The sequence below is a fragment of the Thunnus albacares genome, chromosome 13, assembly GCF_914725855.1.
Source record: "Thunnus albacares chromosome 13, fThuAlb1.1, whole genome shotgun sequence".
Taxonomy (NCBI): domain Eukaryota; kingdom Metazoa; phylum Chordata; class Actinopteri; order Scombriformes; family Scombridae; genus Thunnus; species Thunnus albacares.
In genome coordinates, this window is record NC_058118.1 from 32,635,272 (window position 1) to 32,653,825 (window position 18,554).

Consider the following 18,554-nt stretch of genomic DNA (forward strand, 5'->3'; position numbering starts at 1 on the left):
AGTATAACCAGCACCTTCTACTAGTGCACCACCGAGACCAGTATCACCAGCACCTTCTACTGGTCCACCAGTATCACCAGCATCTTCTACTAGTGCACCACTGAGACCAGTATCACCAGCACCTTCTACTGGTCCACCAGTATCACCAGCATCTTCTACTAGTGCACCACTGAGACCAGTATCACCAGCACCTTCTACTGGTCCACCAGTATCCCCAGCACCTTCTACTGGTCCACCAGTATCCCCAGCACCTTCTACTGGTGCACCAGTATCACCAGCACCTTCTACTAGTGCACCACTGAGACCAGTATCACCAGCACCTTCTACTGGTCCACCAGTATCCCCAGCACCTTCTACTGGTCCGCCAGTATCACCACCTTCTACTGGTGCACCACTGAGACCAGTATCACCAGCACCTTCTACTGGTCCACCAGTATCCCCAGCACCTTCTACTGGTCCGCCAGTATCACCACCTTCTACTGGTGCACCACTGAGACCAGTATCACCAGCACCTTCTACTGGTCCACCAGTATCCCCAGCACCTTCTACTGGTCCGCCAGTATCACCACCTTCTACTGGTGCACCACTGAGACCAGTATCACCAGCACCTTCTACTGGTCCACCAGTATCCCCAGCACCTTCTACTGGTCCACCAGTATCACCACCACCTTCTACTGGTGCACCACTGAGACCAGTATCACCAGCACCTTCTACTAGTGCACCACTGAGACCAGTATCACCAGCACCTTCTACTAGTCCACCAGTATCCCCAGCACCTTCTACTGGTCCGCCAGTATCACCAGCACCTTCTACTGGTGCACCACTGAGACCAGTATCACCAGCACCTTCTACTGGTCCACCACTATCCCCAGCACCTTCTACTGGTCCACCAGTATCACCAGCACCTTCTACTGGTGCACCACTGAGACCAGTATCACCAGCACCTTCTACTGGTCCACCACTGAGACCAGTATCACCAGCACCTTCTACTGGTGCACCACTGAAACTAGTATCACCAGCACCTTCTACTGGTCCACCAGTATCCCCAGCACCTTCTACTGATCCACCAGTATCACCAGCACCTTTTACTGGTGCACCACTGAGACCAGTATCACCAGCACCTTGGAAAAACGTTTAATTTGCATTAAAGGGAAAATGTGGCACCATTTATGGATTTCCTGTAAATAAACCTCATGGAGGATCTTCAGTTTGACCAAACTTCAACATGAGGAGTTTTATTTTTGTAATTGTTGTGTTCTGTATGTCTGACTGTATCTTCAGCAGCACAGCCGACCGGCTCCAATCAGCCTTAACTGACTCTAAATGTGTTGTCAGTTGCACTGAGCTGATGGCGGGAAAATAACAAGGTGAAATTAAATTAACGATACAATGATTAGATAGACGCTGAGTGTCAGAGGGACTAATAAGGGTTATTACAAGATGGAATTATGTGTTTCTTTCTCAAAGTTTGTTTTGAAACATCTGAGCATTATGACAAAATAATGAATTAACTGCTTAAGCTGCAACCTTCAGATATTCTGCTGATCAAAGAGGCATTGAAGTTTCATGAAAACATTAATGGGATGTGTGTTGTGGTTAATGACTCACCCTGAAAATAACTTTTGCAATGTTGATTTGAAAGAAAATGCACGTTGTTAAGCGCAGAACATCTGAGTGTTTTTGTACCTCTACAGAACCGAAGACTGTAAAATATAATGGACGTAGCCACCGTGATGTCAGCCATTGGTTTGTGTCCCGTTGAAGCCTCCAGTTTGCATTTTGACTGTGGATTTTTGGAGCCAGAAGTGACCATATTTAGATGACAGGGCTAGCTAGCTACTAGCTGCTAACTTGGTTAGCATGGTGCATTTACAGTCTGTAGTTAACTTTGATAATGCTAATGCTAATTATTACTAGCGAAAAACATGCTTAAACTGTTAAAATGTTCTTACAGTAAAAAACTGAACATCAACTCCTCAGAGGATCTTTCAGTTCAACCAAACATGAACAAGACTTTTAGGACCAAAATGTTAAAATTAACTTCCATGAACTGGAAACATATTAATATAGCAGCAGCTGCATCTATACTCTGTTAATCTGGGGTTACATCATGGTTGCGTTACCTAACCAACAATGTCGCCATGGCAGTGACTTTCCTGTGACGGCGCCCACCGGTCACTCAAAGCAGCCTCGTCCTTAACAATAACTTTAAACTTTAAAATAAAGAGGAAATAAACTACAGAGACCAAAAGTGTTTGTAGATTCTATGGGGCTCCATGGGGTCTATGGGGTTTATGGGGTCTATGGGAGTGCATGGGGTCTATGGGAGTGTATGGGGTCGATGGGATTCCATGAGGTCTATGGGGGCTATGGGGGTCTATGGGGATGTATGGAGTCTATGGGGCTCTGTGGGGATGTATGGGGTCTATGGGGTCTATGGGGGCTATGGTGTCCATGAGGTTTATGGGGTCTATGGGTCTATGGGGGTGTATGGGGTCTATGGAGGTCTATGGGGTCTATTGGGCTCCATGGGGTCTATGGCGCTATATGGGCTCTATGGGGCTATATGGGCTCTATGGGGGTCTATGGGGTCTATGGGGGTGTATGAAGTCTATGGGGGTGTATGGGGTCGATGGGATTCCATGAGGTCTATGGGGGCTATGGGGTCTATGGGGTCTATAGGGTCAATGGGGGCTATGGGGGTCTATGAAGGTCTATGGGGTCTATGGGATCTATGGAAGTTTATGGGGGATATGTGGTCTATGGGTCTATTGGGGTGTAAGGGGTCTATGGGGTCTATGGGGGTGTATGCGGGTGTATGGGGTCTATGGGGCTCTATGGGGGTCTATGGTAGACTATGGGGCTCAATGGGTCTATGGGGATTATGGGGTCTATGGGGGTGTAACCCTCTATAGGGTCTATGGGGTCTATGGAGATCTATGGGGTCTAGGGGTCTATGGAGATCTTTGGGGTCTATGGGGGTCTACGGGGGTGTATGGGGGATATGGGGGTGTATGGGGGATACGGGGTCTATGGGTCTATGGGGATGTATGGAGTCTATGGGGCTCTGTGGGGGTGTATGGGGTCTATGGGGGTCTATGGGGGCTATGGTGTCCATGAGATGTATGGGGTCTATGGGTCTATGGGGGTGTATGGGGTCTATGGGGCTCTGTGGGGGTGTATGAGGTATATGGGGGTCTATGGGGGCTATGGTGTCCATGAGATGTATGGGGTCTATGGGTCTATGGGGGTGTATGGGGTCTATGGGGTGTATGGGCTCTATGGGGCTGTATGGGCTCTATGGGGGTCTATGGGGTCTATTGGGCTCCATGGGGTCTATGGGGGTGTATGGGGTCTATGGGGCTGTATGGGTTCTATGGGGTCTATGGGGGCTATGGGGTCTATGGGGTCTATAGGGTCAATGGGGGCTATGGGGGTCTATGAAGGTCTTTGGGGCTCTATGGGATCTATGGAAGTTTATGGGGGATATGTGGTCTATGGGTCTATTGGGGTGTAAGGGGTCTATGGGGTCTATGGGGGTGTATGCGGGTGTATGGGGTCTATGGGGCTCTATGGGGGTCTATGGTAGACTATGGGGCTCAATGGGTCTATGGGGATTATGGGGTCTATGGGGGTGTAACCCTCTATAGGGTCTATGGAGATCTATGGGGTCTAGGGGTCTATGGAGATCTTGGGGTCTATGGGGGTCTACGGGGGTGTATGGGGGCTATGGGATCTATGGGGTGTATGGGGTCTATGGGGGTGTATGGGGTCTATGAAGATCTATGGGTTTCTATGGGGTCTATGGTGGTCTATGGGGCTCTATTGGGGTCTATGGGTGTATGGGTCTATGGGGGTTAATTGTGAGCTATGGGTTTCTATGGGGTCTATGGAGTCTATGGTGGTCTTTGGGGCTTTATGGGGTCTATGGGGCTCTATGGGGGTCCGTGGGGGTCTATTGTGATCTATGGGGCTCTATGGCGGCCTATGGTAGTCTATGGGGCTCAATGGAGTCTATGGGGGTCTATGGGGGTCTATGGAGTCTATGCGGGTCTTTGGGGTCTATGGAGATCCATGGGGTCTGTGGGGTCTATGAGGGTCTATGGGGATTGAGGTCTCCACTATCACGACACCGACGTTAAATACGGAGTGAATCCATCAGTCAGTTTAACAGTGAAGCGGTTTGCTGCTGTCACACTGATCTCGTCCCACGAATCATCTCCAGTGACGCAACAAGCATTTTCACAATAAAACTACTTCATCTCGACACATTTTCACAATAAAACTACTTCATCTCGACACATTTTCACGATGAGCAGCGACTGGCGGCTGCACCAGGATGCTGCTCTCTGCTTGTTTTTATGGTTCATTTCACTAATTTTCTCTTCGACACCATGACGGTTCAAACATCATCTGTCATAGCGAAAACAAAACCTTAGACGGAAGCTTTGTTCAGTTATTAATTAACCTTTTCAAGACAATAATAATCCTGCAAAAGTCCAAAATAATACTGTGAAATTATTCGTACAAAAGATATAAAATGTAACTATTTTATATAACTGTTAGAGCGACATGTTATAACTTAACATGAAGCCGTCGACTCAAATAATCCAACAATGTAACATGTACAATAATAAAGGTTATATAATAAAAAACGACTCGAACAGGTTAAAGTTCAGACACACAAAGCTTTACGAGGTGTGACTCAGCACACACACACACACACACACACACACACACACACACACACACACACACACACGCCTACATTCCTGCAGCAGGTTACACCGGTGAGGTTTCACTGTAAAAACATTCACAGTTAAAACACCTGAACTGATCTGATCACAGAGTGGAAGCACTGAACTCAATCAATCAACTGATCAGTCAATCAATCAATCAATCAATCAATTAAAGGGGAAAGTTCAGAGTTTGAGAGGTTAGGTTATGAGCAGTAAATCAGTTTGTTTCAGTCTTAATCTAACAGTATTGATCACAGAAGCTTGTTTCTGATTGGTTGTTATTTGTCCTGGGAGCAGGTTTAACTCTTTATTCACCGTTCAGGATCATTTTGAGCCTGAACGGTGAAACTAAACTCAGACTGAATTATCGGCTCGTTAGACTCTAACTGATTTTGCTAATTATATTGTTTTTAATTGTTTGTTTTGTCACACACACACACACACACACACACACACACACACACACACACACACACACAGTGAGTAGATTTAACGGAGCAGAGGTCATGAGTGCAGCTGAATCTGCAGCAGAAACAAACGAACTCAAATGACTCAGAGACGAATGACAGCACAGGAACAGGTGGACTAGAGACAGGTGGACTACAGACAGGTGGACTACAGACAGGTGGACTACAGATAGGTGGACTACAGGCAGGTGGACTACAGGCAGGTGGACTACAGGCAGGTGGACTACAGGCAGGTGAGCAGCAGTATCTCAGGAGCTGAAACGCGGTAAGATTGTTGTTCATTTTGAAGCTTTTCTGACCGAGTGCTAGACTAGTACTAGTACTAGTACTACTATTAGCACTACTATTACTACTACTAGTACTAATACTAGCAGTCTAGTACCAGTACTACTATTAGCACTACTAATACTACTACTAGCAGTCTAGTACTAGTAATAGTAGTACTATTAGTACTACTATTACTAGTACTAGTACTAATACTAGCAGTCTAGTACTAGTAGTAGTAATAGTAGTACTATTAGTACTAGACTAGTAGTAGTAATAGTAATATGTTTTTAAAGAAACGAGCAGCTGCTGAACAGCCGAACATGCTGATCAGTCGTCTGACTCACTGAAAACACAAACATACTGCAGACGTGATATATTATCGACTAAACCAACCTACTTTCATGTTTTCTTATAATTTGGCCCAAACTGCAAATTACTTATGATATATATCTATATCTATATCTATATATATATATATATATATAGATAGATAGATAGATAGATAGATATCATAATATATAAATGATTTGTATAAAATGAAAGGAGCCGTAAATCAAAGCGTCGTTAAGTTTTCAACCAGAGTGAAATGTGCTCGTTATAATTTACCGTCCTCTACGACAGAAACTTTTCTCATAAACTGTGATCCAGTTTGTGATGTTTTATTGTCTCATTTTGAGGTTAAATTGCAGGAAAAACTGCAAGCAAAGTAAAATAAAGTGATTTATTTAAAGTGCTACCAGTGAAGAGTCGTATCTAACGATCTTGTAAATAAGAGAGCATCCTGCAGATCACAGAAACATCTTTATTTCAGCTCTAATGTCGCCGTCGTCAGGAAAGCAGTTTTATAGCCTGTGATTGTAAAAGCTGCTCACTTCCTTCATTTCATTCATTTCTATTATTCCATCCTGTGAATAGAATTGAACTTTAATACCACTGTATTTATTTCATTAGTATTATTATCATTATTACCTTACTTTTATCTGTTTTTATTCTGTGTTGTGTTTTTGAGAGGAAACACCAAGACTCATTCTCTGTATGTTTGCATTTGCTAATAAACAGATTCTGATTGAATGAGCTGCTGTTTGTCATGTTGACATAAAAACCAAGAATCATAAAGGTAGAAAACATCTGCAGGTTGTGTGAATAGTAACCTGCTCTAACTCCAACCCAAACCTGCAGTAATGCACTAGACTGTCAGCAGGATTATAATCTCTGAACGTGACTCAGTTTGGTCACTATTTACACTAAAAAAGAACAAAACAAACAAACAAAAATCTTAATTTTATATTTCGGTCCTTCAAAGTTGTCTCTGGAACCAGGTCTGGGAGGCTTTGTGTCAATGAAATGAGAAAATTAAAACTTTGTGGTAGAGTTAAACCAAACACATGGTTGGAAAGGTCTCGACCTGGAGAGTAACATATGTCGGTATGAAGCTTCTACATGGCTCCTGCTGTGAAATACTGACCTCTGAACCTTGACCTCGGTGCATGTTTGAAGGCTTATAATTCAGCAACAAAAGAGCTTTTTGACCTCAACTGTCATGTGAGTGGAGTCAACAACTCAGATTTTAGATTAGATGTTTAAAATCTGATCTCACAGATGTGTTTACCATCTCCTTAAACTCCTCATTGTTCTCTCAAACGAGTATTTATAACTTCCAATTCTTGGAAAAACACTAATATTCTTTTTCAAACTATAATTCCCTGGAGCCGCACCATCAAATCTACTAAATATATCAAATATCTAGTATTGATTACACTGCAGCTTGTTGATCTATGTAAGAAAATGTTGGAATACTGACATTAACCATCATATTGTTGAGTTATCGAGGACACTTTTGTGTTTATGTGTTTAGAAATGTTTAACTTGAACACGCTGACAGTGAGTCCTCCCGTCAGCCAATCACAAAGCTTCAAATTCTGGATTTCAAATTAAATTTGTTTCTGCCTGTAAACATCATCAAACAGTTACATAAAACAACACAAATAACGAATAACGTCCATAGCAACCACCATAGCAACCACCATAGCAACCACCATAGCAACGATAGAAAACTTCCTGGCGAGACCTGAAACAACCTTCATAACAACTAACAAACCAATATGGCGGCCATTTTGTTTGTTGTCACAGACAGAACTACTTGCCAGTCACATGACCTGGATGCAGGCCAATAGAAAAGGACGTCGGACATTTCAAGTGGAAAAGTTACTGAGAAAAGTGATTCAGGATCAGTGATCACACTGATGATCAATAATCACATGACTAAAACATGACGTCATCACATCGAAGTGAGGAGCCGCAGGTATAAAACCTCCGACACACCTGAGACCTGCAGCCGAGTCTCACATGTTTATCTCGTTTCCAGGAATAAATCTTCTTGTTTCCTGCGTCATGTTGTTGTTTATCTGGCACTAAATCAAAAGTAAACAGGTCTTATCAGTCAGTTTTATTCAAACAGCTCAATATGACTCAGAAAGCTGAGTAATGTTATATAACTGCTGCGTTTTAGTTCAGGATAAAGATTTGAACGTCAGATGTGGTTTGATGACGACGGAGGTTAAAAGATTAAACATGGAGACATTTGAACAGACGAATATCTTGACACCAAGTTTAATAGTTTGGTTTGGAGCTTCAGGTTCAGTCCTGATCCTGATCAAACAGGTCTGATATTCTCCTCTGCAGTCCTGCGCTGTGATTGGTCCCTGCAGTCGTCATCAGTTATTGATTCATTAAAGTGACTTTAAATGTTCTGTCAACAGACAGACTGCAGGAGATCAATACTCTGTTACCTGCAGCTTTTTCATTGGTTACCTGGTTTCAGGTTGCTAGGAGACGATGATACATCCTGAATGATAACTGATCCATCTACATGTCCTTCCTTCTCCTGCAGATGGCTTCTCCTCCTCCTCCGGTCCCCAAGCCTCGAGCTCGCTACATGAGGAACAGTCTAAGCTCCGCCTCCTCTTTGGACAGGTCAGTTTATCTTCAAATTTACAGAATGAACCTTTAAATCTACGGAATGAACCTTTAACTGAATCTTTTTTTGTTTGTATTTCAGAGATCTGATTGATGAGAATCTACAGACAGTTTCCTCCAATGGAGTTCAGCTGAGCACAGGTAAACACACACACATACAAAGCTCAGGGTTCACCTGTAAGTCAAAGCTCAGGGTTCACCTGTAAGTCAAAGCTCAGGGTTCACCTGTAAGTCAAAGCTCAGGGTTCATCCGTAAGTCAAAGCTCAGGGTTCACCCGTAAGTCAAAGCTCAGGGTTCATCTGTAAGTCAAAGCTCAGGGTTCATCCGTAAGTCAAAGCTCAGGGTTCACCTGTAAGTCAAAGCTTAGGGTTCACCTGTAAGTCAAAGCTCAGGGTTCACCTGTAAGTCAAAGTTCAGGGTTTCACTATATCAGGCTGCTTTGGAAACCTCCCGCTATATCAGCAGTACTGATTTGGCCGAATGTGAAATGTCGTATTCAATATGCAAAAAAAAGCAAAAATGTCAAAAGATGTCGTACTGATTCATAAAAAATCTCCAGTATGCATCCGACCAGTCCACCTCGCCTACGGTGTCCCACAATGCAAAACGCTGGAACGGTCACAACAACCTGACCAACCGGCAGCGATGGCGGAGACTTTGAGGCTAACAGCTGTGTAACTTTAATTGTAGGATTATTAATATGTCACTTTATTAAGTGTTAATGTTCTCAGAAGAGAAAGTAACATGTAGATTCCAACATGTGGCCAGTTTATCCCAGTAACTCCAGTCTGTAAACCTGCTGGGATGTGTTGGGAGATGTTTGGACCAGCCGCTCATCTCAGCTGCTAGCAGCCCGACTCCTGAGATGATCGGCCGGTCAACATGTGGTCATCCCGGGGAGAACATGATCCATGAACTGATCTGCAGCTCTTTGCTGATTCACCGCTGGCTCTAATGTCTCCGCAGCATTTAGATATATGATATAATTCCTTCTGGAAGATAAATGTTGGTCTCACAGATGAAATCTAACAATTGTAGCTGCAACATTAGTTTGTCTGAATGTAAAGTGAAGCTTCATGTTTTTACTGGACAGAACAGCAGCGCTGCCTCTGGAGCTCCACATGTACACATATCACCACATTTACACACATATACATGGATTCAAATGAACAGATTCATTTCATTTATTTTATTAAGCTACATAACAGTTTAGATTTTTATTATAGCTACATTACAGACTGAATAACATCATTTACTGCATCTCTCTGTCAGTCAGGTTGTTTTTGTGTTAGAGGAGTTTTTAGTTGAGATGATGATGTCATAGTGCAGTCAGACAGGTGTGTTGACCTTTAATCACCAGAGCTGAGCTGAGCTGGTATCACTTCATACTGCAGACTGTACCTGTGTACTACGTATTCATCAGGACTATGTATTATGTGGCTCTTTCTCCTTCTCGTCCAGACAGTCTTGTTTCTACTTTTTCTGTTTATTTCTGTCTGTCAGCAGTTTAATAATAAAACCGTCTCAGTAAAGTTTCTTTATTATTGCTTCAACAACACGACTTCAGCAAACAGTAAAGACTTTATGTTCACTGTGAAACCTTTCATATAGCAACAAATGTACATTTAAATGTTTAAATTTGTTGTGAAAACACTGATGCGGTCCAGTAAGACATCGTGAGTCATGTGACGCAGTTTGGTTTCAAATGTTTCTCACTAATAGGAACTTTTTATCACAATTACAGCTGAAATCATCAAAACAAAGAAGCTCTGGAGAAATGAATCATTGAATATTTTCTGTTCTATGTTCAGACTGACTGATAAACAAACCTGAAGCTGTTTGACTGTCTGTAACTCTGAGTCAGTGCTGACGTGTCCCAGCGGGTTGAACTGGTTTCTCCTGCTGCTGCTGTGTTTGTTGTTGGTGGAAAATATGTGAAACCAGTTTGTCTTGATGATATGATCACATGTCAACATACAGATCATCAGCTTCACATTGATTGATTTGGTTTCACTTCATTTCTTTTGAAAGTTGCAGAATTTTTTTTGCTGACAGATAATCAGCATGTTTGTGTTGTTTTATTAGTTTTATGGTCACCTGTGTGTATAATAGTAATATGTTTAAGTTTAATTATCTTAGCTTAGCTATCTTATCTTCAGCTGTATGTTTACGTGTCGAATGGGAAGGTGTGTCCAAACTGTTCACCAGTACTCAGAGTACTGGTTTGTATGTCCAGCTCTCAGTATAGAGTACTGTAGAGCTGATTAAACCTGCTGATTAATAATCAGACCAGCTGTGTATCGTCTTATATCATATTTTTTTAGAATACTTTTTCATTAATTTTTAATAAACAGAGAATAAAAGAAGGAATCAGAAAAGTAAAACAATACAAACTACTGCTAACAGATAGTAAGAATTCACGCTGAAAGTTCAGACCAGGAAGTAATCAACTAACATAGAAACACAAAATTAGAAAAAAAAAGACAATGGCTGTATTCAGAGCCATCCACTACATCCTGCTGATGTAAGTACTGCTTTTCATAGCAGAATGCTGTATGAAACCGTTAAATGGGTTTAATTAGCAGTATGCTAGGTCAGGCTTAGCTGCTCTCCAGCTTTGGGAAGTGGAAGTAAACAATAAAAACTAACGCTACTGTGTAGCTTCCCCTTATGCTCTAAAAAAAGAGAAACTATAAATGTAGTTTTCATGGTTTTCACAGATGTGAACATTTACCTGAACCTTGTATACGGCTATTTGAAACAATGGATACAGGAAGTGGCGACACCCAGCCAAGGCAACCAATGAGCAATGAAGTTACGTCAATGGTCAGCCAAGTGCTGCCGAAGGCCAACCAATAGCGTGATTTCATCAGTCAGTCGATTCCAGCGCTTTGCATTGTGGGACACAGAAGGCGAGACTGGAGATTTACTCCTGAACATCCGAGTATTTATTGAATGTTACACGTTACATTTTTGCCGAATCAGTGCTGCTGGTATAGCGGGAGGTTTCCAGTAAATACGATATTTTTAGATTAATGTTTGATGTGGGATGATGATGTCACTGTGTCTTCCTCCTCCTCCTCCTCCTCCTCAGGTGAAGATGCTTCTCCTCTCGGCGGCGTCTTCCCGTCTCTGCCCGGCGTCACTAACATCATTGCTGCCAACATCCCGTCTCTGGCTGGTGTTGCCGCCTCCATCGGTGGCTCCGACCCCTCCACCCCTCCCTCCGCCACCCCCTCCGCCCCTCCCTCTATTGACAGCATGGCTGACAGTATCGCTGCCCACATACCTAGCTTAGCAGGATCTGTTAGCACTGTTGCCAGCCCAGCTGCTGCTATGTTAAGCCCCGCCTCCTCCACCTCACCTGTACCTACTGCTAACTCAGCTGCTGCTAGCTTAGACAGTATCGTTAGCTCGTTAGCCAACATACCCCTTTTAGCAGGGATCGTTAGCAGTGTGGCTAACCCTGCTGTTTGCTCCACGATGACCCCGGCCACCCCGTCCGCCCCGCCCCCCACAAGTGGTAAATGCTGCCCCCCGTCTCTGCCGACTCACACAGGTACATCAATCAATCGATCAGCTGATCAATGCATCAATCTGTCACACAGTTTACCAATCAATCAACCAATCAGAGTGTTGAATGATAAATGATCATCTTAAAAAGAAACTGTTTGAACAGGCAGATTACAGTTAAACCAGGTTTACTTCAGTAAATCGGACTCGTCTTTCATGAAGCAGGTTTACGTCAGTCTGGTTACCATGGAAACTGCTGCTCCAGGGTATCAGATTGATTGTCTGACTGTACACTAACTGAGTCCTGATATATCAAAGGCAGAAAGCATCAGATTCTTGAAGATGTGCATCTTGCTTGTTCTTCTGAAGCTTCTGAAACTCGTCCCTGAGCTTCCAGACTTTTGTTTACGTGATATTTCAAGTGAAAGCAAATGTTTAAAATGTTACCCGAAGTCTCTGGCAGCTGGACTTTAAACTGCAAAAAGTCCCCTGGTTGAAACAGTCCAAATATTCTTTGAACTAGTGAAATTTGATCATTTCAAGCAAAGTCAGCAAAAATCAAGTCACTATAAAAGATAATCTAACTTTAGAAAAAGACTTTGATTGAAGTTTGGTTTCATACAAGAAATGAACTGTCAGAAATTCAAATTAAGATGTTTGAAACTAGATTATTTGTCTTTAATCACCTCTAACTTTTAATTTTGCTCAGTTTAGGAATATCTTCAAACACTTTAGTTGTGAGTACGATTCTGAAATAAGCAAAGCATCTTATTTTCTCACAATAGAATAAGCACTGTGATAACTGTGACATCCACTTTTCAGATTGTTTTAGATGTTTGCAGAATCAGAACTGCAAAAAAATTATGATTAAACTTTGTTTCTTTTTATCAAAGACAATAATCCTGCCAAGCACCATCTGCATTGCCAGTTATTAGAATTATTTACTTAGTTCTTACCTATTGTTTTTGTTTGTTTTGTTTTAGTCCTTATTTATATATAGTTTTAAGAGCTGAGAGAGCCAGGGCAAACACATTCCAGTGCATTTGAATGTATAATTGTACTTTTAAATATATATGACAATAACTGTCTTAATTTGTCTTAGTCAGATATTCATTATATTTTAGCTCGAGCTGACAAGAACCAAGTCTGAAAAGCGGATTTCAGTTATCACACTACTACAGTATCTCTATTATGAGAAAAGATTTATTTGTTTATTTCAAAATCAAACTCACAACTAAAGTGTTTGAAGATATTAATTCCTAAACTGAGCCAAATTAAAAGTTAGCCCTTGTAGCTGCTGATTAAACTCAAAAGCTGAGGCAGACGAATAATATGGTTTCAAGTGTCTTTAACTTGAATTTCTGACAGTTAATTTCTGATATGAAGACAAATACGCTTAAATCTAATTCCAAAGACTAGTTTTAAGGTTAGATCTTGTTTAATAGCAGCTACATTTTATGCTAGTTTCAAGAACACTTATTAAGTCATCTCCCCTAACCCCATCAGCAGATTTTCTTACTTGAAATGATCAAATTTCACAAGTTCAAGGAATATTTTGTACTGTTTCAAGCAGGGCAGATTTAGCTGTTCTGTCTGATAACAAGTTCTTTTTGCAGGGAACTTGTCAAACTCTTATTTTAGTTACTTCATATCATGTTCACATGGTCCGTGTTCCTAAATAAAGTTCTGTTTAATCATGATACCACAAACCAGCTGACACAGTAAACCGGGGCTGGGTGGTATTTTAGCAAAGCAGTACTGATGCTGTGGGTTTAATGGGGTCATCTGGATTAACAAGCTGCATATAAAGCAGACACCTATGAAGACAAACAGGAGTATGAAACTGTTCTTCAGTCTGTTTTTAACTGTTTCAGAAGTCAAACATACACATTGGCCGTCAGGTGAAAACAGATGAACAACTTGTTTACTGAGTCATTCTTTATGCCTTTTGTATTTTATGTAAAACAGCTTGAGTTGCCTTGTAATGTTTTATACCTGTGTTGTTCTGTTTAATGTCCAGATGTTGGAGCACTGTCACAGCTGGTGATGTCAACTTTAGACCAGACTTCAGATGTCACATTACCTCCACTAGAGGAAGCTGCTGAGTCCACAGAGGAAGGTACTGAAGCAGTTAAACTCCGCTCCTCCTGGTCTATACCCTTCAGCCAGTCTGATTCCTCTTCCCTTTTCTGTTCCCAGCTTTAAGCCCATCTCCAAACACCAACAAAAAAGAGAATCCTTACATCACTGTGTTGGCTTGTTGGGCGAGTCAAGAGGAAGCTGACACCGAGTCCTCCAATGAGGAGGAAGACACAGGAGCAAGCCCCACCCCCTCTAGAGCTGAAGGACAAATAGAACGAGATCCTGCTTCCAGCCCATCTCCAAATACCAACAAGTATGTACACAATACTACAAATACCAACAAGTATGTACACAGTACTACAAATGCCAACAAATATGTACACAATACTACAAATACCAACAAGTATGTACACAATACTACAAATACCAACAAGTATGTACACAATACTACAAATACCAACAAGTATGTACACAGTACTACAAATACCAACAAGTATGTGCACAATACTACAAATACCGAGTATGTACACAATACTACAAATACCAACAAGTATGTGCACAATACTACAAATACCAACAAGTATGTACACAGTACTACAAATACCAACAAATATGTGCATAATACTACAAATATCAACAAGTATTTGCACAATACTACAAATACCAACAAGTATGTGTACAATACTACAAATACCAACAAGTATGTGCACAATACTATAAATACCAACAAGTATGTGCACAGTACTACAAATACCAACAAGTATGTACACAATACTACAAATACCAACAAGTATGTGCACAGTACTACAAATACCAACAAGTATGTGCACAATACTACAAATACCAACAAGTATGTACACAATACTACAAATACCAACAAGTATGTATACAGTACTACTACTACTGCTGCTGCTGGTGGTGCTATTAGCCTTGGCTAACACAGAGTTGCTATGTATTTGTTTTGCAGCATCACTGTCGATCTTTCAAAGCGGATCATCCCCACTCGACCGGCGCCGCCTCCTCCTTGTCCAGCTGACCAATCAGGAAAGCCACAAAAACCTCTGAAACAGAAAACCCCAAGGTACAAACACATCTGATACTTACAGATTTGTGTCTCCAGATTATGGTTTGAGATCTTTTTTAGGAAGGAATCCTTTGAATTTTTAATATGAGGTCAATTTTAAGTTTTTGGGAGCTGCTAGCTGGGTAAGACCTTTCAGTCAGTCACAGTGGTGGAAAGTAACTAAGTACATTTACTCAAGTGTTGTACCTCAATACAGTTTTGAGGTACTTGTTCTTTACTTGAGTATTTCCATGTGATGCTACTTTCTACATGTCAGAGGGAAATATTGTACTTTCTACTCCACTACATTTATTTGACAGCTTTAGTTACTTTTCAGATGAAGATTTGACACAATGGATAATATAACAAACTTTTAAAATACAACACATTGTTAAAGATGAAACCAGTGGTTTCCAACCTTTTTGGCTTTTGACGTCTTACAAAAAGCAGTGTGTAGTCGGGGTCACATTTCACATGTCTATGAGTTGTTAACAGCTCCACCAAATAGTGATTTTTCCCTCTAAACTTCTCACATGCTTTCATTTCAATAAATGTTCAAATGATCCAATATTTCAGCAAAAATCAAAGATTAGAGAAAAAGTCCAAAAACTGAAAACAGATTTGTGTATCAGAACTTTGTTTTTTCTTCTTTCCTCTCCCATTAATCATCTCACCACCCCTCAGATTTATCTGCTGACCCTTTGGAGGGGCCCGACCCCTAGGTTGGGAACCACTGGACTAAACTAGCTAACTGTATATAAAGTAGTGTAAACTAGCTCCACCTCCAGCAGCTACAACAGTAACATGCTGCTCTAACACTGATGCTTCACTATTAATAATCTAATGATGTCATATATAATAATATATCAGTCAGAGGAACCAAACCACTACTTTTACTGCAATACTTTAACTACATCAAGCTCATAATACTTATGTACTTTTACTGCAATACTTTAACTACATCAAGCTCATAATACTTATGTACTTTTACTGCAGTACTTTAACTACATCAAGCTCATAATACTTATGTACTTTTACTGCAATACTTTAACTACATCAAGCTCCTAATACTTCAGTCTGAACTTTTGTTCTTGTGTTTGTGCTGCAGAGCGGCGACTATTCGAGTGTCGAGGAAGAAGGGGAGCGGCGGGAGTTCGGCTCCACAGAGCGCTGTGGTCAGAAGCAGCTGGCTGGACGTCTGGAAAGGCTTCAGGTAACTATAACACTGATCATGTGACCAGCAGGGGACCCACCATTAATCCCTGAGGAACACCTGGGGCCAGATGCATAAATGAGACCATTCATATGCCATTTCCTGCACATAAACTGGTATTTATTAACACCGAATGTGCAGTGAGAATGTGAACACCTCACGCATACTTTACACCAGGTGTAAACATGTTCTTCTGAAGCGATCTCAGGGTGATGTGATGAAGTGGAGATGAACTATAGGGTTTAATGTTATCATTCTTTCAGTTTACGTGGGAGTCGACATTTTATTTTGCTCTTATTTTATCCTTGGTTACATCACACCTTGTAAAGACGGTTTAGATATGAGAGCTACAAACTAATCATTGATTACAACTCTGAGATATCACTGCCGTCAATGGTTTACAGGTCCGTGTGATGAATTAATGATATGGAGGCTATAAAGAGCCGCACCGCCGTGCGTAATGGTCGCGCATAATGACAGCTGCAGGTGAATTGTGGGAATGGAAATGAGGCTCGTGCACAAGCATCCAGTTCCACAACAACTGAGATTCATAACACAGAACCAATAAATCTGACGAAAGAATGCGTCTGCATATTTCTGGCTTTGTGCGTTCACACAGATTTAGTCATGAATCAACACACAGTTTTATGCATTTGGCCTCTGATTGTGACCGAAGACAGGTGGAGAGAGAGAGACAGGTGGAGAGAGAGAGACAGGTGGAGAGAGAGAGAGACAGGTGGAGAGAGAGAGAGACAGGTAAACAGATGGTGTGTTTTCTCTTCTTCTCTAACAGACATAATGTTTTATGGGCAACGCTGGACGGACAACTGATGTCACTGTGGAAGAAACGAACAGTAAGTCTACCTGTCTGTCTACCTGTCTGTCTGTCTGTCTGTCTGTCTGTCTGTCTGTCTACCTGTCTGTCTGACTGTCTACCTGTCTGTCTGCCTGTCTGTCTGTCTACCTGTCTGTCTACCTGTCTGTCTGTCTGTCTGTCTGTCTGTCTGTCTCAGTGATGGGTGTGTTTGTTTTCTTGAACAGGACCATTTCAGTGAGGTGGTGTTTCATGTCTCCAGTATCACAAACGTGAAGAAACAAGATAAACGAAGATTCTCAGTTTACTTCAAGAAGAAACATTATGACTTCATGGCTCACAGTGATGGTAAGAGTACTGCGCAGTACTCAGGAGTACTACGCAGTACTCAGGAGTACTGCAGTATCTGTCAGGTCACAGTAGTACTGCAGTATCTGATGTTTCTTCTTCGTTGCTGTCGTCTCAGAGGTTCACGACGGTTGGGTTACGTCTCTGCTGGCATGTCGAGGCCAGCCAAGCCCCGCCCCCCCAGAGCTGCACGGACCAATCACCATCAAGGACCCACGGAGCCGTGCCTATGCTGCCGTCTGGGGTCACAACCTCTGGATTTACCCCAGCAAGGAGGGCTTCACGCTGGGCGTCGCCTCCTTCTACGTCCCCCTAAACGTGGCCTCCGTCAAACCCGCCGGGAGACACTCATTCACCCTCATCACTCCCTACAGGAGCTTCAGGTACACCTGTCTGTCTCTTTACCTGTCTGTCTGACACCTGTCTGTCTGATCACGTCTGTTGTTGTCCTTTGGTAAAGTGATACTAAGTCCTGACATTCTTTCTGTCTTTGTTCTGACCCCGCCCCTGTCTCTATGTGACCCCGCCCCCACATTTATGCCTTTATGTGCAGCCTGTCTGTTGATTCGTCGAAGGATCTGTCCATGTGGTTGGACGGTCTGTCCTCGTCCATCAGCAGCGCTCTGTCCTGCAGCCAGGTGTCGCTGCGTCTGTGGGAAAACCCCGACAACAAGGTGTGTGGAGACTGCGGTGCTGCCAACCCTGAGTGGGCGTCGGTCAACCTGCTGCTGGTCATCTGTCAAACCTGTGCAGGTAAAAGCTAACAATGCTAACACATCCCTTAGTTTGATTGCAGAATGCTAACAGTGTCTGTTTTCAGGTCAGCATCGAGCTCTGGGCAGCAACCGCTCAAAGGTGCGCAGTCTGAAGATGGACAACAAGGTGTGGACTGAACCACTCATACAGGTGAGGGGGGACTGAACCACTCATACAGGTGAGGGGAGACCGAACCACTCCTACAGGTGAGGGGGGGACTGATCCACTCGTACAGGTGAGGGGAGACCGAACCTCGTACAGGTGAGGGGGGGACTAAACCATTCATACAGGTGAGGGGAGACCGAACCTCATACA

At 42.4% G+C, this 18,554-nt stretch overlaps 1 protein-coding gene across 2 annotated transcripts in view; it reads left to right on the forward strand.

The window, feature by feature from the left end:
- The first annotated feature begins 5,296 nt into the window (after nt 1-5,296).
- The window catches only part of LOC122995830 (arf-GAP with Rho-GAP domain, ANK repeat and PH domain-containing protein 1), a 26,804-nt gene continuing 13,546 nt past the window's right edge, over nt 5,297-18,554 (forward strand). For both annotated transcript variants that reach the window (XM_044371205.1, XM_044371204.1), the window contains exons 1-13: nt 5,297-5,471; nt 8,364-8,446; nt 8,532-8,590; nt 11,545-12,009; nt 13,984-14,082; nt 14,163-14,358; nt 15,013-15,126; nt 16,217-16,321; nt 17,115-17,175; nt 17,363-17,483; nt 17,602-17,866; nt 18,037-18,236; nt 18,304-18,389. In XM_044371205.1, the coding sequence (XP_044227140.1) occupies nt 8,364-8,446; nt 8,532-8,590; nt 11,545-12,009; nt 13,984-14,082; nt 14,163-14,358; nt 15,013-15,126; nt 16,217-16,321; nt 17,115-17,175; nt 17,363-17,483; nt 17,602-17,866; nt 18,037-18,236; nt 18,304-18,389 (1,854 nt within the window). In that variant the 5' untranslated portion in view covers nt 5,297-5,471. The remainder of the gene's footprint in view (nt 5,472-8,363; nt 8,447-8,531; nt 8,591-11,544; nt 12,010-13,983; nt 14,083-14,162; nt 14,359-15,012; nt 15,127-16,216; nt 16,322-17,114; nt 17,176-17,362; nt 17,484-17,601; nt 17,867-18,036; nt 18,237-18,303; nt 18,390-18,554) is intronic.